Source organism: Takifugu rubripes, chromosome 4 (genome assembly GCF_901000725.2).
Source record: "Takifugu rubripes chromosome 4, fTakRub1.2, whole genome shotgun sequence".
Classification (NCBI taxonomy): Eukaryota; Metazoa; Chordata; class Actinopteri; order Tetraodontiformes; family Tetraodontidae; genus Takifugu; species Takifugu rubripes.
The window spans coordinates 13,092,600-13,114,367 of NC_042288.1; the positions used below are offsets into that span (position 1 = coordinate 13,092,600).

The 21,768-nt window shown below is 43.0% G+C and overlaps 1 protein-coding gene across 3 annotated transcripts in view; it reads left to right on the forward strand.

Moving 5' to 3' along the window:
- Positions 1-21,410, forward strand: part of wdfy4 (WDFY family member 4) — a 31,320-nt gene extending 9,910 nt beyond the window's left edge. Inside the window, exons 22-63 of one of the 3 annotated variants that reach the window (XM_029834881.1) lie at positions 155-294; positions 365-476; positions 558-748; positions 820-972; positions 1,093-1,166; positions 1,431-1,589; positions 1,669-1,763; positions 1,837-1,933; positions 2,059-2,261; positions 2,540-2,706; positions 2,789-2,908; positions 3,130-3,300; positions 3,396-3,527; positions 3,921-4,047; positions 4,138-4,289; positions 4,396-4,634; positions 4,708-4,826; positions 4,931-5,122; positions 5,202-5,314; positions 7,559-7,636; positions 7,754-7,945; positions 8,037-8,106; positions 8,204-8,418; positions 9,973-10,121; positions 10,201-10,312; positions 10,402-10,487; positions 10,573-10,635; positions 14,006-14,048; positions 14,168-14,287; positions 14,371-14,494; positions 14,571-14,680; positions 15,586-15,736; positions 15,911-16,002; positions 16,952-17,161; positions 17,241-17,361; positions 18,405-18,562; positions 18,880-19,038; positions 19,116-19,295; positions 19,439-19,621; positions 20,045-20,147; positions 20,717-20,936; positions 21,067-21,410. In XM_029834881.1, the coding sequence (XP_029690741.1) occupies positions 155-294; positions 365-476; positions 558-748; positions 820-972; positions 1,093-1,166; positions 1,431-1,589; positions 1,669-1,763; positions 1,837-1,933; positions 2,059-2,261; positions 2,540-2,706; positions 2,789-2,908; positions 3,130-3,300; positions 3,396-3,527; positions 3,921-4,047; positions 4,138-4,289; positions 4,396-4,634; positions 4,708-4,826; positions 4,931-5,122; positions 5,202-5,314; positions 7,559-7,636; positions 7,754-7,945; positions 8,037-8,106; positions 8,204-8,418; positions 9,973-10,121; positions 10,201-10,312; positions 10,402-10,487; positions 10,573-10,635; positions 14,006-14,048; positions 14,168-14,287; positions 14,371-14,494; positions 14,571-14,680; positions 15,586-15,736; positions 15,911-16,002; positions 16,952-17,161; positions 17,241-17,361; positions 18,405-18,562; positions 18,880-19,038; positions 19,116-19,295; positions 19,439-19,621; positions 20,045-20,147; positions 20,717-20,936; positions 21,067-21,130 (5,759 nt within the window). In that variant the 3' untranslated portion in view covers positions 21,131-21,410. The remainder of the gene's footprint in view (positions 1-154; positions 295-364; positions 477-557; positions 749-819; positions 973-1,092; positions 1,167-1,430; positions 1,590-1,668; positions 1,764-1,836; positions 1,934-2,058; positions 2,262-2,539; positions 2,707-2,788; positions 2,909-3,129; positions 3,301-3,395; positions 3,528-3,920; positions 4,048-4,137; positions 4,290-4,395; positions 4,635-4,707; positions 4,827-4,930; positions 5,123-5,201; positions 5,315-7,558; positions 7,637-7,753; positions 7,946-8,036; positions 8,107-8,203; positions 8,419-9,972; positions 10,122-10,200; positions 10,313-10,401; positions 10,488-10,572; positions 10,636-14,005; positions 14,049-14,167; positions 14,288-14,370; positions 14,495-14,570; positions 14,681-15,585; positions 15,737-15,910; positions 16,003-16,951; positions 17,162-17,240; positions 17,362-18,404; positions 18,563-18,879; positions 19,039-19,115; positions 19,296-19,438; positions 19,622-20,044; positions 20,148-20,716; positions 20,937-21,066) is intronic. The other 2 variants (XM_011603382.2, XM_011603381.2) reach the window with 2 other exon arrangements.
- The last annotated feature ends 358 nt before the right edge of the window (positions 21,411-21,768 follow it).

A 21,768-nucleotide genomic window follows, 5' to 3' on the forward strand; every position in this document is an offset into this window, starting at 1 on the left:
TCTTAACCTCCAGAAAGTATGTAGACCTGTTTTGCAATATTCTTAGGCATATAAGGCATATTTCTTCTTTTAAATTGACATCATTTTTATGATGCATTTTATTTGCTAACATCTTTGGGCTGCCTTTGTTGCATCCCTTTTCACTTTGATCTAGACACAGAGATGTTTCCTCACAGGCTGGTTCCTGAGGAAAGAATCTCTTTTGGCATCAACCCAGCAATTTCCACATTAACCAACGTCATGAAGATCAGGGAGGATTACAACGAGGTGGACTGCAGGCTGATCGCTAAAGAGGTGAGGTGAGTTCATACTGAAATCACGTGTTTTTTGCAAGAGACAGGTTGACGCTTTTTTCATTTTGTAGATGGGGATAACATCTCGAGATCAGACTACGCCTGTGCTCCTGCTTCGAAACATCAGCCAACACCTGAGTGGCACAGCTCGCACAATAGGGGCAGCCCTAGTTGGACGTTATGGTACCTTATGTCTTACTTAGTATACTGTAACTACGCTGTTTCTAGCTGGAATAAATATGAATTGTCTTCTTTTTATTTTAGGTATTCGTACATTTATCCCAAATAATGCATCCACTGGTTTCCTGTATGTGGGCGGGCCTGCAGTCGTTCTCAGTTTAGTTGCAATGGCACCAGATGATGGTTATTTGTACGCAGCACTTAAAGTCCTCCTTTTTGTGCTGGAAACAAATTCTACCATGGAGAAGGAAATGAATCGCATCGGAGGATACCAGGTCTGTTACGTCACTGGAGTGGATCTGTGCCATTCTGTTTGGGTCCTGAGTGTAACGTCCTCTCCATGTAGCTACTAGCCTTCCTGCTGAAGATGAAGAGCAGCCTGATCAGCAACAGACCCTTTCAACTGGTTCTGCAGCTCTCAACTTCTGCGGACCTGATCTCCGGTTCTGGTTACCTGCAGAACACAGCTGCATTCCAGGCCTTGCTTTGTAACCTAGAGGTAAACAGCCACATTTTTATAATTCTCAGCAGATACTGGGAATAGTATTTATAGGTTCTAAACTGGTTTAAATTAATGTGTGTGGGTTTTCTTTGTTGCTTTCTCATACCACATTGTCAGGTCTGGCAGAAAACAGCAGATAATCTGGAGCTTTCAGTTCTGAACCACTTTGCTGATATCCTGAAATCCTCAAGGTAATGTCCACATATTCTCAGTGTGTGACTACACAGAAACCTAATTTACTATTAACCCAGAGGCCTTGATTGCTAAACTGCATTAACTCTACTGTAAATATTGATCTGTTTTTCAGCTGTGTTCGCTGTTCTGTAGCCCACAGCAGGCCACAATTAATTCTGTGAAAGAGAACAGTGGGAATATCTCCATTTATTTTGTTCTGAGTGTTGATTGTGATGGATATTACTCAACTGTCTGCTGCTCTTTTTTGTCTCTTTAACTAGCGACGGCAGGAATGCGGTGGTTTTGCACACTATTGGACTGTTACCAAAACTGATTTTCAGACTGTCTGACCCTGGAATAACTGTCCAAACTGTTAAGATCATTTCTGAGGTCATCACTTTCCTCCTAAAAGCTCTAATCACTCCTCGGGACATCAGCAGGTATGTTCTCAGAATACACCACCAAAGACCACGGTAAACAAATAGCTCTGTACTAAACTTGTCTTTTTTATGTGGTCAGACTTGGGCTCTTCTTGGTGTACACACTCCCTCCTCTTAGTTGTAGAAAGACTGGTGACGGTACATGTGAAAGTGACCTTATACAAGAAACCTCAGGTATATGCACACGTCTCACAAATAAACACAGAAGGTGCTACTAGTTACTGACACATGTTCTTCTTTTCTCCAGCTCAGGGTGTTGATCCAGTCAGCGTTGTTTGGATCCGCAACCAAATGCTACTCCTGCTTCTTGAAATCCTCAACTCGGACGGCCTTAATGTGAACGAGTACGTACTCTGTATTCCTGTCGTAACTGAAATGTCATTCAAACAGTCTTTAGTGGTGTCTGCTATGAACAAACGTCAATTATACTTGAACTTAATCAGTCCCTCGTGTTCTTGTCCTTCACTAGTCAACAAGAGGCCATATTCAGTGTCCTGGGTCGTGACTGGTTCCTGCTCTTCCTGCAGCCCCACCTTCACCCATCCACCGTGAAGCTTGCTCTCATCTTCCTCACACACTTCCTATCAAGCCCCAGCCAGAAGAGCAGCTTCAGGGAGGGGGTGATTCCTGCAACATTCATAGACTGCATGGAGGATCCTCTTGCTGTCATTGGTACACGTTTTCATTTTTTTTAAATGAATTTCTGACTATGATGCTCATAGATGACATAATAAAATAGTATAATCTGTATAATTCAATTCAATTTTTTTAAAATTATTTTATCACAAAAGATACATTTGATAGTATTTGGAAGTAAAAGCATCTCAGAATAATAAACATCATAACATTAGTTAAAAAGAATTTGCTTAAGAAAAATAACATTTATAACTTGTCAATTAAAAATAAAATTGAATTCGAACTCTAAAAAAACAACTGACTTTTCTTGTCAGACAACCTCCGGGCCCATGCCTGGTCTCAAGAGTGCTCCAGCACCAAGTGTCCAGGCTATGATGTTCTGCAGTCGTTGCTGATCAGACATTCTCACCTGCCTGAGGTGTACGAAGCCCTGGCTGCTTTACTGTTGGGGCAGAAGACCAGTCTAAGAGCAAAGGAAAATGTGAGACATTCGTCATCTCGTCAATGGCCTGTTTCATCATTCCTGGCTTGTTACTACCGTGACTACATGGTTTCCATCTTAGGTGCCGTTGGATGATGTCCTGCAGTCACTGATTGACAGCCCTGAAGATGCGCCTGCACAGCAGCTCTGCGTGGAAACGGCAACGATCCTGCTGGAATTAGTCAAAGCCATCATCACTAAGGTGATTAACGAAAATATCCAAATGTAACTGCAGTTCTATTAATCCCAGGGGTCAAAGGTGACATCACTGGTATAAATACTCGAAGTATGCATGCAGGAATGGAAATATTCAGTGCTTAAAGCGTCCCCTCTGGTGGTCAGCAGTGGTAAAATAGAGTGCAAATTCCAGTATTTTTTCTATGTTTTTAACAATTTTTAAAACAAAATTCTTTTTCTTAACAGCCACTTTCTTCAGTGTCAGACACAGATGCACCATGGGAGATTCAGCTCCCTGCAAGTGTGATGCAATTCCTTTGTCTACTCCACAACCTCCAGCCTAGAGATCCCCTGTGGACATCAACAAAGTTCCTTCATGCACTTGCTGGAGTAATTTACCCTTCAGACACTTCAGAGGTTTGTTTGCTACTCTTGATTGAGAAGTCCAGCCAACAGTACTTTATTTTAAACGCAGTAATATTTGATCAGATGAATATCTTGACTCTCCTCAGACGTTTAAAGCAGCTTTCAAAGGCCAGACGAGTCAGAAACCAGTTTGGGATTTTATCCAAATTCTCCTGATGGACTGTCTCCTAAATGTGCCTGCCAATGGCAACACACATCCATTTATCCTGATGATAGAGGTGGAAAATACACACACACACACACGTTTGTATACATCTATACATGCATAGAATTATTAAAGAAATTCTTCTTATAATACTGTAAAACCACAATTTCTCCAGGAGGTGTCATTCTTTGCCTAGTAACTAACTAGGATCGCGTTAGAGAGTGGCTAATACAATCGTTGACCGCTAGGAGGGCGTAAACTCCAATAGACCTGGAATATGGGATAGAAATATAGATTTCCATCAAGATCAATTTAGTGACATGAGTTCAGCCTATACTGACACTTGCCAACAACTGTGCTGAGGACATTTGGTGATCTCACTATCAAGGATATTACAGTACATGAAATACCAGGCAAATGTATGTCTCAAGTGTGCAGGTATTAATATCTTGCTAATATTTTGCAGTTTTCCCCCGACGATGCAACACTGGAACAAAGACAGCATTTCCAGACTGAGCTGCTGGAGTTCATCATGAACATCATTTGCATGTTTAACAATGATCTGGAGAACAGCACCCATCTGAAGCCACATGGTAGAATTATGCTTTCATCACAGCTATAACAGGCCATAACATGTTAATGCATGAAGGGAAACCAAAAACTCATTTTGACGCATCTCGCAGACAGCCAGAGTGAGCAACCTGCCAGCCAGATGGGCATATTTATGAGGAACATTGTGCTCTTTAGTTCGTCCCTGCTGCGAATACTTTACAGCGGAATATTCTTGGGAGATGCTGAAAATTTGCTCAGTTTCCTTGCAGATCAGATTGTGATGGTGAGACAATACTCGCAAAGAAATGTATACATACATTTTTTTCCTCATAATTGATACATAATTACTTTAACTTATATCCAACCTGAGTTATATTTCTATTATCCAGGCTCTGGAGAAAGGCCAAACTTACAAAGAGAAGACAGTGTTGGCCCTCTACTCATGTACCAATAAAATCCTGCTTTATTTGCTGTCTCTACCGCGACCCTCCCAAGAAGAAAAAGAAGAGGTCCTCAGGGTGTTACAGACCTTAATGGTCCGATGGGACATTATAATGGCAACATACAATTCCAACGTGAACTTCATTACTTGCCTTCTTCACTGTTTGTTACTGATGCGATCTGGCAGGTAAAGGCAGATAAATGTGATAGCAAATGGTTAAATGCTCATTTTAAAAATGACACCGGTATTTTTTTTGTAGCCACCCAAAAGGTTTTGGATGTGCAGCTCAAAAAGAGCACGAAAGAAAAGCTTTGTCTTGCGTGTTTGCCACTGAAACCAGAGAGTCTGTACACAGCAACAGGACAGACACTACCTCAGGTATGAGTCCAAGTGGCACAAGCTTATTTATTTATTTATTTACACTCCAGCCTGGAGTCGACAGGCATTCACTCAGAAGTTAAAATATGTGAAAATTGTTTCAGTTGACAGAGACCTGTCGTCCCTCGTGGAGGCCTGCTGGTCAAAGGTCATAACAGAGAGGCAACAGATGCTTGAAGAAGCCTATAAGATGGAAATGTCTGCAAGCCACAGAGCTCAGACAGGACCCGTCAGTATGAGTGACATCAGCCCACTGTGGGAGGAAATGGCACACAAAGCCTGGCTGTTGCACATAGGTTGGATCTGTAGATAATCAAGTGCATGTCATGGTTTAATTCTGTTGATTTGAACATGTTCTGTCTACTCTGCACTCAGAGTCTCAGAAGAAGTTGCTATCCAGCAACTTTCGCCGGAAGTCTGATATAAACAGTTCTAGCGCTGCTCCATCAGACTTGGGCAGACAAGACAAAGAGTCAGTAGAAGCACAGGTAAATACACACTCACCTTTTCTCCACCCAGAGGCTCCAAATGAGACATTTGTGTGACTGCTGTCCTCTTTGAGGTGTCCCTGCATCCCAGAGCACAAATACCGATCCCATAGTGGATGCTGTGTTTGCGCTGTGGGCCGTCCAGCCCTGTGGGGGTGTTTGATTATTTCTTTAAATGCATTTGGACGCTCACAGCTGATTACCCCTGAGTGGGCAGAGTAATTGATATCTGTTAGGCCTATCCATGAGAACCCTCCAGAACACACTGTTAGCTGCTGAAGGTTAAAGATGCGTTTATTGTTGTTTTTCCCCTCCTAAACACGTGGCTCACATCATTAGTTCCCCCACAAGGCTTAAGACGTTGAGCCATCTGGAGCAGGGAGTGGAGACATATTACTCAGGCACACAGGCATGAAATTACCGAGTCTGTGTGTCTGTCTCGTCCCTACAAAGTGTGCGTTCTTGTTTGTGCACGCGTCACGCCGACAGAAATCGGGTTTGCAATTATAGTGGTACGAATCTGATGAAAACATTATTCATTTGATGTTATGCTTTATCATATCAGTGTTTGACAGGCTATCATAGAGGGTGATGAATCGTTTTTCCATCTGAGAGGCACAGAGGAACTGGGAGGGATGCTCGCCTTCTGTTGCAGCATGTTGCCGGTGCTTCTAAAGCCAATTTTCAAATGATCACTAGTGGTCAGTTGTTGAGCTTATTCAACATTCATCCTCACCAAGAGTCATTAATTAATTTCTGGATCATCAATTTATGACCTTTTAGCTGGTGGGTCACGAGCTTGGGAGGAGTCATTTTTCTGTCATAATAAATCCAGAGCTAAGTTTCCAAGTCCTCAACAGGAAAAGAACCAAGAGTTTTAAAGGTATTGGATGAGAATAGAGAGCCTGATAGACAGGCTGTGTCCTCAGTCAAGCTTTAGTGCAATCCTTCTAGAGATTTATTTCATCAGCAAATGCAGTTCCCATAATCATATCTGTGTCCTCATATTAGAAAGATAATTAACAGCACTAATGATCACGTTAAGTTCATTACACATTCACTGCCAGCCCAGAATGAAGTTGACATAATGTTGCCTTATCATCAAAGGTGGCGTATTGTTGGGAAGTCATTAAAATGGAAATGAGTGTGATGTTATGATGTTAATTGCAGAGGGAAGCGATGAGTTATGTATTTAATGCTGCATTTAAAAAGCCAATGAGGTTCCTATCTGCTAAATAGGGTAATTAATGCTATATATTACTTATGTTTGTCCAAATGAAGGAATGAAATTAGGAAATGATGACGGCTTCGTGCTATCTGTCGCAACACGGCTCTGGTTTGCAAACTTCATTATTACTCTTTTTGTGTCTGTAATATTTGTATAATCTCCCCTCAAATTACTCCTTTATTTCTTTCGCTGCGCAACTTCTCATTTGGAAAGACAGTCAGTCAGTTTCCATCGCCCGGCGCGCTCGTCAAAGTTCGCAGTCAACTTTTTCCATGTTGATTTCCACGCTGTAGTTTTGCATCTTGCCAGAAGTGATGTCGTTCTAGCACCGCTCGGAATCCATTTTAGCATTCATAGCAACCAACCACAGAATTAGCATCGGTAAATAAGACTGTATAGAGAATTACTGCATGTTCATTCACTCAATTAAATGGCTTTCTTGGGTCAGCAGTGAGGATGGACACATGTTGTTTCACTAGTCTCTCAGCGAGCACTGCTGTGATGATGGGCTTAATGAAGCAGTTAACAGTCAGAATATGATCCCAGCATGTCTGATAAACTTGTGCATCCTGCAGTGTTTCTACAGCATGGTTTTTGGTTTTCCTTTTTTTTCTGTTTTCTTTTTTCCTTAATTGACATATACACACATTCATCCCCATAAACACAAACACACACACACACACTTGCCTTGCCCTTCACCGTGGCATTGCTTGGTGATATTAATGTTTATGTTAATTAGATCATGCCGAAGAAATTATTACATTTCCAGTCAGGGTTATTGTAAGATTGTAGCCACTAGCTTAACCTGCACACTGAATGCCATTTATAACAGATTGAATTCTCTAAATGCATTGTAATTGCATGAAGAAGCAGCAATACTGTTATGAATATACAACCTCTGTGTGCTGTGTGTTATTTGTGTACACGATTAGCTGGAGGACTCTGAGTGACTTTGCTCCCTGCTCATTTTTTTTGTTTCTTTTTACACCCATCGGGTTTTGCTTATTTCTTTGTAGAAATTTCTGATCCACATGGAGGCACATCGGCAGAGAGGCCACAGCATATTTGAAAATATGAGGACAAATTACTTGCAGGTTTGACATAAATATTTTCCCAAAGCAGTAATATCAAGGCTATAAAAAGACGCGCTTGTAATTGTAATAATGTGTTTCACATATTCCCACTGTTCCGGGACTGCTTCTGTGCCTCAGTTACAAACCACTGAGTGGGAAATTCTGAGTGCCAAGTGGATGAAGCTGGAAGCTGACCTGTTAAGAGAGAGAGCTATCTTTGGACCTGGCCCCGGTGTGATGCTGACCCAAGACTGGGTACAAGATGCTGCTGAAGGGCCCAACCGGACAAGAGCACGCATCCGCAGAAAGGTTCTGACAAGATCCAAACAGGTACATTCGTGTGGTTTTGAGCAGGAGCTAATTAGCATGATTGTAATTTAGTATTTAATGTCACACCGTTGTCTATTGTACCTTATAACAGCTACAGAGGTTACATTGTTTGAGAACTGGCATGTCTGAGGAAGACAAAAATAAAACAGAAGGTGACACAGGTAGGAAAATGGGTTGCCCAAAGAAATCTTTTTTTAAAAAAAGCCTGCAAATATGTTTTGAATATAAACTCACTTGGCGGTTGTGTTTTATTTACAGAGCCAAAGATCTTGTGTGAAGTTGGAGCAGAAGCTAAAGAGGATGAAGCTGTGGGAGGACAAGACTGTGACCATCTGACTTTCTTCCCCGAACTGAGTGACACTCCCCCTGTTACCGAAGATCAACACAGTCCCCTCACGCCTACATCCTGCTCCAATGCACCAGACTGCCCTGAAATACGCATCATCCTGCAGGAGCTGCACCCCCAAGAGGAGGTACTGTTCAGCAGCGCAGAAGGATGTGTTAGTGTGTCCAGACAAAAATCATCAGGCACGGATGCACAACTGGTAATCTACACCATCATAATTATCTGATGTAGACTAAGGGATTCCACTAACCCAGCTCGGCTATCTGAATTTCATTTTTCCTCATTAGTGTAATGCTTTAATGTCAGTGCCCAGCTCAGCTCTCCCTGTTCTTTCGGTGGATTTCGAAATCTGAAGAACATGTTGACAGGGACTCTCCTCACTCCAGTAGCCAGCCATGGCTTTTAATGTTTCTGACAGAAGTATTAATAAAAACAGTAGGAGGTGATGCAAGCTGCCTTGTACCCGCTTAGCAAGTGTGTGATGTATTCAAGTGTGTCCTGTTGTCTTGCCCTAGTTCAGCATGTGCGTCCTGCTGTGCTTCCTGTCAAATGAACAGTCATTAGTTCTGAAAAAGAGAGAGGGAGGAAGAGAGAGCACGAGAGAGAGAGAACACACAAAGGGGGACCCTCTCATAATTAGCTTGCCTGCACCAATAGTGTGATTATGACAGTAATGTGTATGGGGAGAAATCAATGGGCTGACATTAGCCTCTCAGTCAATAAAAGTCTTCCTTTTCTCTCTCCTCCTTCCCATCATCAGCTAAATCACTCCCAGACAGATAACTCATATCTGTCCACAGCACAGTCAGGAGATAAGGAAACAAGTTTATTGTTTTATTCTTTATCTTTGATAACAATAAATTTAAACTTTTATCCCCCCCCAAAAAAAAAAATTACTAATTGTGAGGAACATTAGACTTGATACTATTTTGAGGAACCCGTTGGCAGTGAAAACAGACTAGCATGGGCCATTAAAAAGAGCTATACGCTGTGTATTAGCCTAAAATAAAACATGGCATAAGTGAGTCTAGGATTTCTCTTCTAAGAGTCTGTCCTCCTACATGTCAAATATTATTCATCAGTGAATATCTGTACGTGTGAATTTAGACGTGAGGCTGTGATCACTTAGCAGGTTTCCTATTGTGTGCGTGGCAGTGATTAATTCTCCTAATAATGGTGAGGCAGGGCCTTCCCTGCACCAAGCATGTGACTCCGTGTCTGGAGGGAAGGGAGGCTGATTTGATTAGTATAAATTGTGAGTGGCCTGCGGGTAAGTTGGGGCCCCATATGGTTTTTTGGTGCCTTATCCCAGAGGACCTACAAAGCGGCCAGTGCGGAGACGGCCAGGTGCACACGATTGCTGTGAAATGAGGGGAGACCACAGAATTAGCCACGCACTATCACAATACAGTTAGCATTAGCTACAGCAGCACTGAAAGGGGACGGCGGAGCTACCTTGGAGCTGAGTGAAACATGCTGGAAAGGAGGTTGGCCCATCCCCTCCCCATCAATCAGGCCTGATAATGAAGTATTCGACTGTGTCGTTTTAATAATGATTAAGATATGTGATTAAAATGATCAATCAACTAAAGCCTGGAGTGTCTGTATTGCTGCCATGTCACGTCCCGAGAGAATCCTGCCAGCATGTCTCCCTCTGAAGCTCTCTCTCGTATTTTTGTAGGTGAAGGCCAGGATGTGCGTCGTGATGGTGAGCGGCCTCAGAGTAACGGAGGGCATTCTGCTGTTTGGGAAGGAGAGCCTGCTGTTGTGCGAGGGCTTCACTCTCAGTCCCACAGGAGACGTGTGTTGCAGAAAACACCACCCCAGCAGGTACACTTGCACTGGAAACCGTCACGGGTGACTTTTCCATGTTTTCAATCATTTGTCGGTGTCTGTTCCCCTCCGCCAGTGTGAGGGATGCCTTTATTTCCACGATGCTGGCTAAAGGGCCAGCAGGCAAATGCAGACGATGGCTCTACGATGATATCAAGGAGGCCCGTTTCATGCGTTTCCTTTTGGAGGTAATCATACAAGTACAAACCACAATCTAGATAAAAAGTGATTCTTTATTGCCGACATGTCATTAATTTACTGCGCCTCTTTGTATCAGGACAATGCCATCGAAGTCTTCATGAAAAACGGCCATTCGGCCTTCCTGGTGTTCCTGAACAGAGATCATGTCTCTGCATATAAAAGGTACAGAAGCATTCACACAGATTGCATGTCAAAACTTCAGCTGGCTTCTGTATTCTGCTGACATCTATCTTCTCTCTGCCTGCAGGCTGTGCGCTGTAGTACCAGCATTAAAAGGCAGATGCGTCACCGAGGTCATCGCAAACGCCAGGCAAGCGACCACAATCAGTTACTGTCTGCTAACAGCTATACAGTTACATGTGATGAATTATTTAAGCAATTACAACAAAAACGTTACTCATAAACAGATGATGCATACTGTAATGTGGGTTTGTAAGGCAGCAGTACAAGTTCTCACACATGAATTTAGTTTAAATTGTTAGTCCTTATTCTCCATTGGTCCTGATTGCGTATGGCCACTGAGTTTGGCACCATCAGTCCCGGGTAGGTCTCGATCTTTCTTCCCTCTAGTGTTTCACCTTCTCCATCTCTCCTTGTTTTGACACACCTTGTAATGCATGTATCACACAGACTGCTCTCGTGGACCAGGTAAACCTCCTCTGCTGGTGCAGACTTCTCTGTTGTCTTCTCACTGTCTTCCTGAGCACAGAGTAGATGATTTCCTTTGAGGTTCACCTTAGTGAGATTGCGCAAGTCTTTCAAAAAATCCGGCAGGATGACGAGTTGGTTATCAAAGAGTCCTAACTCTTCGAGGCCGTCTAGAGCCACTAAAACTGGAGGCAGGCTATCCAGCTGGTTCAGCCCCAGATTGAGACTCTTCAGGTTGGTAAGAAAACCCACGCTGGAGGGAAAGCTTGCTGAAGTTAGGCAGTTGTTGCACAGGTTAAGATGGGTCAATCTCACCAAACTGCCGATGGATTCAGGCAAAGATTCTAGTTTGTTGCTGTGAAGATCCAGCCGTCTTAGCGACAAGAAGCTCCCAATGTTATCGGGGAGTTTCTTCAGCTGATTGCAACTGAGGTCCAGCTCAGTCACACTGGTCAGTTTGAAGAGCCAGCTGGGGAAGTTGGTTATCCCCATATTCCTTAGATCCAGTCTGCATCTCCCATCTGGCATTATCCGTATTGCCTTTTTCGCTGTTTTCAGAGATACATTTTTCCTTCTGGGCATAGCACTGCAAGACAGAGTTGTTGAAGAGTTTAGATTTGAGATCCAGCTTAAACCAACCTTCATGTCACTACCATACTCGATAGCCAATAAATGCCTTGTGTGGAGCTGTGTGTGTGTGTGTGTGTGTATGACGATGATGTAATTTAGTCAGATCTGAGGGCTTATGTATGGCCTCAAGCAGTAGAAGCAGCCCGCTCTCTGAGGTATGAGAACTTGAGCAGTGTGAGTGTCTGTGTCTCAGTCCATGTGGATGTCACAGTGTTCTCTGTCTGCACCATAGCGTGCTTACCCACCGTTGCCCATGGGGATGTTTAAGAGCACAACTCTCTAATTAAGGCTAATGCTGGGGAAAGAGGAGAGGCAACAATGGGTAATACAGCAAAAACAAATAACGCCTGCTGTTCTCTTACCATTCGAATTATCGAGCTATTCTTATGTCAGGACTGTAGGTTTGTAATGTGTTGACAGATGTGGAGTTTTTAACACCACTGTATTCCCGTACAGAGTCAAATCAGGACTTTGATAAATGATAGTTAAAGATTGTTGGGAGGATGATGAGGATCTTGCTCTTCTCCCCTCCCTGTCGAAGAGAACAATGTGTGTGTCTGTTTGGGTCTGTGTTACACCCCAAGGCCCTCTTTCGCCTCATTCATCATCCTCAAGATGAGAGAGGTTATCTACCGGTGCTTGTTCTTATTATAACCTCCTATAGAATCCTATTGCATGAAATTATTGCCTGCAATTAGATAACACATACTGGGACAAATGCAATGATTGATTTAGTGTAGTTTTACAAAATAATTGGTCAAGAGTTATTGAAGAAGGACAGTAGAGACTGGTTTAACTTTAAACAGCCCTTTCCTCTATATAACTGTATTCTGTGCCTGCTCACCTGACTCAGATGTTTTCATGCTGTATTGCTGTTTAAAGTCTGTGTTTACAGATTTATGTTTTGTCATCTTTTTACAAATAAAATCCCCAAAGCACTCACTATAGCTTAAAAAATAGATTCAATTTATCCAACAGAGAACTAACAATGTTTGGCCCTGGATTATCCTGATTATGGCAAAGATAAAATCTCAACAGCTCTGGTTTCACACGTTCGGAGCTCTGATGAGTCAGGCGAGCTAAATGAAAGAGTTTTATTTTTTTCTTTAGTTTGCTGCTGCCCATTTTAGTTCAGCCTTTCTGCTTCCACGTGCAAGCCTAGCTGCAGAGGGTTCGTCTCAGTTACATCTGGTGGACCTACTGCCTGCAACGCTGCAAAGGTGTTCCAGCTCTACGTGGTACAGACAAAGGCGTAAGTGAGCTCTCATCATCCTTCAGACTTCCTCCTGGCGAGGGAAGTTGAACCGGATGGTGGTGGCTCGCAAATGGAACCGGTTTGGTGAAGTGGAACTGATTTCTATTGTCTTCCATAACAAACCAGAGCACAGAGCTTTATGTGGAGGCAGCGGTGCGTCCACGGTTCAATCTGCTCCAACATACATTCCCTCTATTATTGCCAGTCACCCAAGGCTTGATGTGATTCCCGTGTTGAACACTCATTTGTGTATTTGTCGCACAGCTATTATGAGTGAAAGCTGTGTGTTCCCATCAAGAATGTGACGTTGGCTTCTGTGGGGAGGGGAGCTGTGGAAGTGGCTGCTTTCTCACCAGGGGCGGGGCTACAAGAGCGCATTGAAACAGAACCAGTTTTCTTTCATTTTACACGGTGCTGAAAAAGGTCACGTGAAAACATGGTAGCAGTTTGAATTTGTTCTGTTCAACTAGCAAACTGAGATCAAAGGAACACAAACTTAGAGTGAAGACTCCCTTTCATTACTTGTGTTACCTAGCAACTGGTCTGCTGACTTTATGGGGGGGTGACTTTATTTCTGTTACTGGCCACAGAGGAGACAACACTTTAAATCTGTTTTAAAAATAGATGATGAAGACATGAGCAAAAGAAGTTATTAGATGTCCAGCAACATTGTCGTTCATAGAACTTCATTTATCCAAAATTAGTTTTTTTTTTCTTTCACAATCCCAGAGTTAAAGGACAGTTACACTCAACATTACAAACGTTGGTTTGATTTGAAGCAAATGGTATTTTTCGCTCCCTTAAAACACAGGTGCAAGGCGCAGTAAAAGTCTATTCTATTTGAAAATGTTGCAGTGTTCTCACTGTGCTAATGCTGTTTACCAACCAAAGTACTTTATATTCGACGCGTTCTCTGCATCCGTCCTCACTCTCCATCTAATATTTCCTAAAATCGGATTATTTTCCCCCAGATTATGTCCAAGTTCTTTTTTAGAAACACTCACCTGCACCTCCTCCGCTGCTCTTCTGCCCCTTTGTTACTATTCCAGAAGTGGTTACCAGGCAACAGGCACCACAAAAAAGTGTAGGTTGACCCTGCTCCGTGAGCAGCCTCTGACATGTGCTCGTTTTCCTCCTTGTGCTTTAGGAAGACTTCAGTAGTTGAAAAGGCAGTTATTCTTAAATGGCAGGTAAAAAACTTTTATTATTTGTTTGCACGACGACATTTATACTATTATAACATATAATATAGAATCTTATGTATTTTTTCTTTTACGTATAAATATAATTTTCTTTTGTTTTCTTCCAGAAAGGGGAAATAAGTAACTTTGAGTATTTGATGCACCTGAACACAGTCGCTGGGCGAACGTACAATGATCTGATGCAGTATCCAGTCTTCCCCTGGGTCCTTGCTGACTACCAGGCAGAAGTGAGACCACTCACACTTCTGTCTTTCTCTCGGACTTTTAGGTTTTGCTTTGCATTTGATTGATTCATCTCGTTCCATGATAGACCCTCGATCTCTCAAATCCTGCGACCTTTCGTGACCTGTCGAAGCCAATGGGGGCGCAGACGGAGAAAAGGAGACAGATGTTCATGGAGAGATATGCAGAGGTGGAGAAAAGTGAGGGCGAAGGTATTTATCCAATTTCTTTAGCTTTATCCTGCAATTGTGCGGCTGTTTATTTGAAGGAACACATGTTAATCTGCAGGAGACCTGTCAGAACGCTGTCACTACTGCACCCACTACTCGTCGGCCATCATCGTCGCCTCCTTCCTCGTCAGGATGGAGCCCTTTTCACACACCTTCCAGACTCTGCAGGTGAGGCAACCAAGACGCGAATGAGCTGACGACAACAGGAGTGACACTGAAGGCGAACACGGCTTTAAAAACAAGCTGGAGTGAAGGTCTTCTGAAGTTCACAGTCGTTTCTTCAACATGTCTTCAGCTGTGTTTTAAACATGAGATTTGTCACTTGAAGTCATGATCAGGCAGAATTGTCAGCACTTAGTTTGATCTCTGATCTTACAGAAATTTTGCGGTACCATTTCTAATACAAGCAGACACTCAACAAAATTACTAAAACATGTACTTCTTTCTTATTTTTCTGCGCCCAGTTTTACCAAATCAATAACAGAGTTATTTTCAACATCCTATATCCTCTTTCAACACTATTTTGGGTTGTAAAGCAGACTGTGGAGGATTCAATATATATGCAAATAATTACAGAAAGCTTCCAAAAGAAGCTAATGCAAATAGCCAATATAACCAATTTACAATCCAGCATCCAGCTGATTGTAATGAAAAGGCATGCATATTTGATAGTCAGAATAAAACAATAAAGATGTTAGTCTGGTGAATTACAACGCCTTTTTTGTCTTCCGAAGCAGATAATGGGTGTGCAGTAATATCTATAACTGGATTTATGTCTCTAACAGAATTTACCATTGTACATGTATTATTTTCATTCATTGAGGTAATTATTTTAGTTTAAATTACATTGTCTCTCAAGAGATTTCCATTGCAGATTATGGAATTTTATCAAAAGATGAAAAGCTCCCTTCAAATGGCAGCAAATACATTTTCTGGGTACATAAGGCAATAGAATTATATTCAGATGACTACAGTAAGCCGGGTACAATATGTTTATTATTAATAAGTCGGTTGCAAAGTTTGGAACGTCTGTGCACTGAAGGTGTGATGCATTGGCTCTCGTCTCTGCACAGGGAGGCTTCGACATTGCAGAGCGGATGTTTTATAACGTAGGGAAGGAGTGGGAGTCGGCCTCCAGGGACAACATGGGTGATGTCAGAGAGCTGATCCCAGAGTTCTTCTACCTGCCCGACTTCCTCGTCAACTCCAATAACATCCACCTGGGTCAGACTTAAAAATACCCTCTGTATCTTACTGTAGAGACAGAGTCTATGCTAAAACATTGAACACTGAAGATAATTACTGTCCCAGCCATTATTCTCTGCTCACCATCATCATCATCTTCTTTCTATTTGTTGTTGCCCACTGTTGTATTGTCATATACTGATATCTCTGTAGGTTGTATGGAGGATGGCACTGCTCTGGGAGATGTGCAGCTTCCTCCATGGGCAAAAGGTGACCCCCAGGAGTTCATTAGACTCCACCGTGAGGTCAGTGACCCATAAGCTCTGCAGACCAGTCTGCCTTGGCCATTCTGGACCTTTGCATGCAGAGTTTTTTTCCCTTAAGGGTTCGTAATAGTCGCTACGACACACTTGTGTGTTTACAGAAAATGCACTGTGTGTATTTTAAACAGTAGCAACCCTAAAGAATCAGTTACTGTCAGTCTGATTTCTTTAGGAGATGGATCTGATTCAAAACAGACAGAGTCTCATTCATTCTAGACTCTAAAAGCCTTTCGTCACGTTGAATTTTCTCCCGTCTTTTGGTACTGACTGTTTTCACAGTTGTTTTTTCTCATCCGTGTAAAAGGACCAGTATCAGAAGTTTAGATGCCAGATATTGAAAAACAACAAGCCTATTTAAGACTATCCAGGGCACTCTCAAGTCGGTTGATAATGCATTTATTTCTACTGTGTAATGGATGAATATTCTCTATTTTTGTGCTGTTCATTTTCCCTCTATGTGGGGTTATTGTATATTTCTGCTCCCTTCTTCTCTGTTGGGCTCATTTCAGTGTGACCCTCCTGTTTCTTTCTCCTGGGGCAGTTAGGATGGTTATAACTCTATAATCTACTGAACTACTCATATTGCCTACCATTGTCATAAAATTAGTGACTTTGGAAGATTTTTTTCCCCCTTCCAAAGACAAACTAACTCACAATAATACATCACTGTTATTGTGTCCTCTGATATTCCAGGATGGGTTTATTAAGCTTTTTTTAGGGGGGAAACACTCGCACAGTAGCAGGATAACAGAATTGGTTGTGTAACTTGTGAAGTTTTTACATCCTCAACTCTTGTATTAACAGTGTGACTGATGGTGATGTTCCCACTGTATGAACGGCACCATTTTTGGGTTTTAGATTGTCCATGGAGAGTTCTTTATCATGTTACTGTAAGCTTGGTTTATTTTGTCTCCTGCGTCTCTTCCCTCAGGCTTTGGAAAGTGACTATGTGAGTTCCCATCTCCACCTGTGGATCGAGTTGATTTTTGGGCACAAGCAGAAAGGACCCGCTGCAGTAGAGAGCATGAACACCTTCCATCCTTACTTCTATGCTCAGAGAGGCCGGCAGAATCCCACAGACCCCGTCATCAAGAATGTAATTCTAGGATACGTCAGCAACTTTGGCCAGATCCCCAAACAGGTAAAAAGGAAAAAGTGACGCGACAGTTGACACAGGGTTGGGAAACAGAATCTGTCAGTCATGAGGGTCTCGTTCTCAGCTTTTTACCAAACCTCATCCCCCCCGGAGTGGCTCTAAGAAAGAGGCGCCGCCAGTGTCTCATCCCACCCCGTTTTTCTTCAAACTGGACAAACTGAAGACCACTGCACAACCTTTTAAAGGTAAATTATATTAATATGAGCATTTAGCTCACTATGTTTGTCACAATTTACAAATCTAACCATGGCCATCCTTTGAGGAGTGTTGTTAGTCTTCGGATTGTGCACTTAAATGTCCGCATACCGTGTTAATTACTGGTGATGGAAGTTTGATATACTGGGACAAGCTGATCAGCTGCAGAAGGGTTCGTCCATTTAGGCAAAACCTCTGTCACAACATGATACTCTAAGATTATTTTAAAAGGAATTGCATTATGTGCTGGGCAAATTCCATTCATTTCCTCTTTTTTGTCACACCTTTTGTCAATTATTATCATTACAAAATGTGTCCGAGTCTCAAGGGAATCATTGGAGAGGAGTGCGAGCTTCTATACATTAATTTACACTATGGAAGGCTGGAAGCAGCTCTCTGTTAGAGCCACAATATGGAGATGACTCTTTCACTGAGCCCTATTTAATAATCTGAATATCCCACAGGCCCACTGAGGGAGATGAGATGAAACTGCGAAAGCTCAGGGAGAGATTCCTGCAAATTACATTTCATATTAAATCTTACAGCGTCTGATCTGATCAATAAGGAGATAGAGATGAATAGAAGGAAGGGCATTAAGACTAATGCTCAGGCAACTTCTACATAGCAGAAAGGGCTATAGGATGTAACGATTTGTGGCCGTTCTGTGAATAGGTCAATTACAGGCACAATTACAGTCTCCTCTCTCTCACTGCTGCACCTTCATACACAGACACATAACCAGTGTCATCCAGGATACAGGTGCCCCCACAGGACAACTCAGTTGGTTGTAACCTTGGAATAACTGTTTTAATTGCCCAGAAATCTGGCTAGTTTAAAGAAAGTCTTTATAATGAGACTGAACATCCACAAAAGCTGCGTCCTCTTCAAGGTGATGTTTTGAAGAGATGTTTCCCATATCTGACTAGGCAAATTTATTCATCTGGACAAGACAGAGTTTATTTTTAATATATATAAAATAATATATATGATAATGAGATTTATTGTTGATTGTGCCCTCTATGCAACCCGACAGAGCTGCGCCGAGGCCCCATCGGGCAGATAGTGTGTCTGGAAAAAGAGGTGGTGGTTCTGGAGAGAAACTGCCTCCTGCTGTCGCCTCTGTTGAGCTGCTCCTTCAGCTGGGGCTTCCCTGACAACAGCTGTGTGTTTGGAAACCACGCCACAGGAAAGGTATGCTGGTCAGCCACAGTATCCCCACTGTAATATTGAGCTCCATCCATACAGAAAAAAGGATTGCAAATGCTGCCTGGGCCCCCAGTGTCTCTGCATCAAGTATATCTTCGTATGAATCAGGCAGTCTGCTGCGTTTAAGAAGATAAACTTTAAATCTTGTGCGGTTAATCTTTCATATGTAAAGAAACATTGGTGGTCAATTGTATTTATTCAAATTTAGCAGACAAATTAGAACTAGATTTCACAGATGTCCTCAGTCCTGTGCCACTAAACAACGTCCTCATAATGATCTCATGGTCCTCATCCGTCCACAGACCTTTGCTGTGTTTGAGGGCTTGAGCGACTGGGGGGAGACGCTGTGTGCCGCCTCGCCAAATCCGACCACCGTCGTCACGGCAGGAACCAGCACTGTGGTGTGTGTCTGGGACGTAACGGTCGACAAAGACAAGCTTAACGGCATGAAGCTCCGACAGGTCGGTTTATAGGGGAACGATAACCCAGCTTGTGTTTGTGAGCCACAAACATTTGCTGATCCGGGTTTTCTTCGCAGCCGTTATACGGCCACACGGACTCGGTGACGTGCCTGGCCGTGTCCGACGTCCACAACGTGCTTGTGAGCGGATCCCACGACCTCACCTGTATCCTGTGGGATATGGAGGAACTAAGCTACATCACTCAGCTAACAGGACACACAGCTAGCATCTCCTCCCTGGCCATCAATGACCTCACCGTGAGTTTACCACACGCTCTGCCACTGTTGCCATGGTGCCATAGACTGTCACTGTTGACAGCTTGCACATCATCGTACCATAGTTACTCTGCTGTTGCTCTTCTCTCTGTGCATCTCTGTAACCCCTGATGTTTGTGTGAAAGGGGGAGATTGCGTCATGCGCGGGCCCACACCTCTACCTGTGGAACATGAAGGGTCAGCTGCTGTCACACAGCCATTCTTCCTGCGGGCCTCTTCCAGACGTGCTGTCCATTGCCTTCACACAACGCCACGAGTGGGATCCCAGGAACGTGATCATCACCGGCGGTGCAGATGGCATCATACGGGTGAGGTTTCACGGTTACTTCGAGGAGCCTAACTGACTCTCAGGCTGTGTGTTTTTGGGCGCTCTCTTACAGGGAGAGATTTTTATACATTTTCAAATGCAGCTCTCATTACTTTGGCATTAGCGTGGCAGCCGCTGGGATGTCCATCAAGGAAATAATAACCACATGTTCATTGTGTGTGTGTGTGTTTGATTGCACATTCTGCTCCCTTTCTACTATCAAAACTGAACTGTAAATTGGGCTTTACTCAGGAGTGGGCACCTATACCGCATGTACACCTCACACACACCTACAAATGATATTATTGCTGTATTATTACCTCGTGTTATGGGATGTGCGTGTGCGTCGTTGCATATGCGAGTGCGCTTGTTATTATGTTGAATTACATCTGATTTTTCCACTCGTTATGTGTCTCTCACACAGATATGGAAGACAGAGTACACCAGAACACAATTACCTGGCCCTCCAGAAGAGCCCGTATCCCCAGGGCAAGACCGAACAGAGAGAGACGGTAATGGCACAAGCGGTAAGATGGGAATATTCATATAGGTTTTGTGTTTATAACAGCACGGAGGGAGTCGGCGGTCGTGAAACCGGGACGAGAATGTGTGGAAAGGAATGCTTTGTGCTGGAAAAGGGAATCCATTGCCATCTAATTAGATGAATCCTTAAGTGTGAGGTGATTATTTTTAACCGCTCGTCTCCCAGCTAGAACGCGTGGTTTGCAGATGAGAGCGCGTAATGCTTACCCCATCCCTCACTAGCATTAGGGCTAGCAGGAATTATATTGTTATAAAGTTATTAAACATTGAGGCAGTAAACACTGATGAGTAATTCTGCTGACGTGCGTGTGCTTGTATAATTTAGAAAGCAATAATACCCAGATCCAATTTGGCATACGTTGGTTACAGCCTCGTGTCACCTCATGCAGTGGGGGGATTGTGCTCTAAATTATATAGACGTGTGTTTTCATGTGACGCTAAAGTGTTTTAAAAAAAAAAAAAAAAAAAAATCAACCAAAACGAGGGGGCGAACAAAAAAAATTAATAAAAAGCGCGTTAAATTAAATTCATTTGGTTTTTTTTTGGTGGGGAGATGTGGGTCAGGGTTCCAGCGCAGCCTGGACACCTGCTGTGCGAGTCAATAACCGATGGGGCTTGGTGAATTCTCTAAATGCATCCACAGCGAGCGAGCCGAGGCAGCCGGAAGGATGGGAGAGACACCTAGTGTTATGTAAAGAGCTGAACCGGAGGCAGAGCCCGTCGCACCGCCACTACAAGAACAACCCTGGCGTCACGGCTTTGGCCATTTCCAGGTAGGGTCAAGGGGGGGGGGCAGGCCCGTTTGGTCCGTTCACAACAGGAAATCAACTCTTTGGGCTAAGACGAGTATTTTATGTTATTGAACAAATACGGCAGAACTAATGGTCATCGTGTTTGTGACAGGAGTCACGCCACGCTGGTGGCGGGCGATGCCTGGGGCCGAGTTTTCACCTGGACCTGTGAGTGAGCGCTCGGAGCGCCATCGAACCTATGAGCAAACACAGAATATCTGCTTTGTCCTGCCAGAAAGACTCTTAACACACAAACTTGATCGGTGTCTCAGGACTGACGGCAACTATCCACTGAGTTCGGATGGATTTCAGGTTTTTGTAATTCAGGGAAAAACTATGTTAAATGTGTGACACCTTTATATTTGACCTAAGACAATATTTCCCCGTGTAGATATTTAATTCCACATGTTTGTCTAATTTAATTTCTATACAAGGTAATAAAAATGTACGACAGACGGTTGTCTTGTTTTGGTTAAACTGAGATTCGGCACTAAACTTTCGGTCTTTTTGTTTCATTTTCTTTTATTTATACTGTATTTTAATGTGGGCTTTTTTTTGTTGAAACAATTTGGAACCTCTTCATCCATCTTTTGCCAGAGGAACATGATGAAAATGATGCCTGTTTTCACACAAAGTAACAAACTGATTGGTACTAAACACACGAGGACACACAAACACACAAGTGTAATAAACACTTCCAGAAACTGGATGATTAACTTGTGTTTCGGCAGCTCATCAAACATCCATTAAACAGTCTGACGCGCTCATGCCAGGGTTTTACCCAGCCACTGTCACAGTCGATTCCTTTAAACGT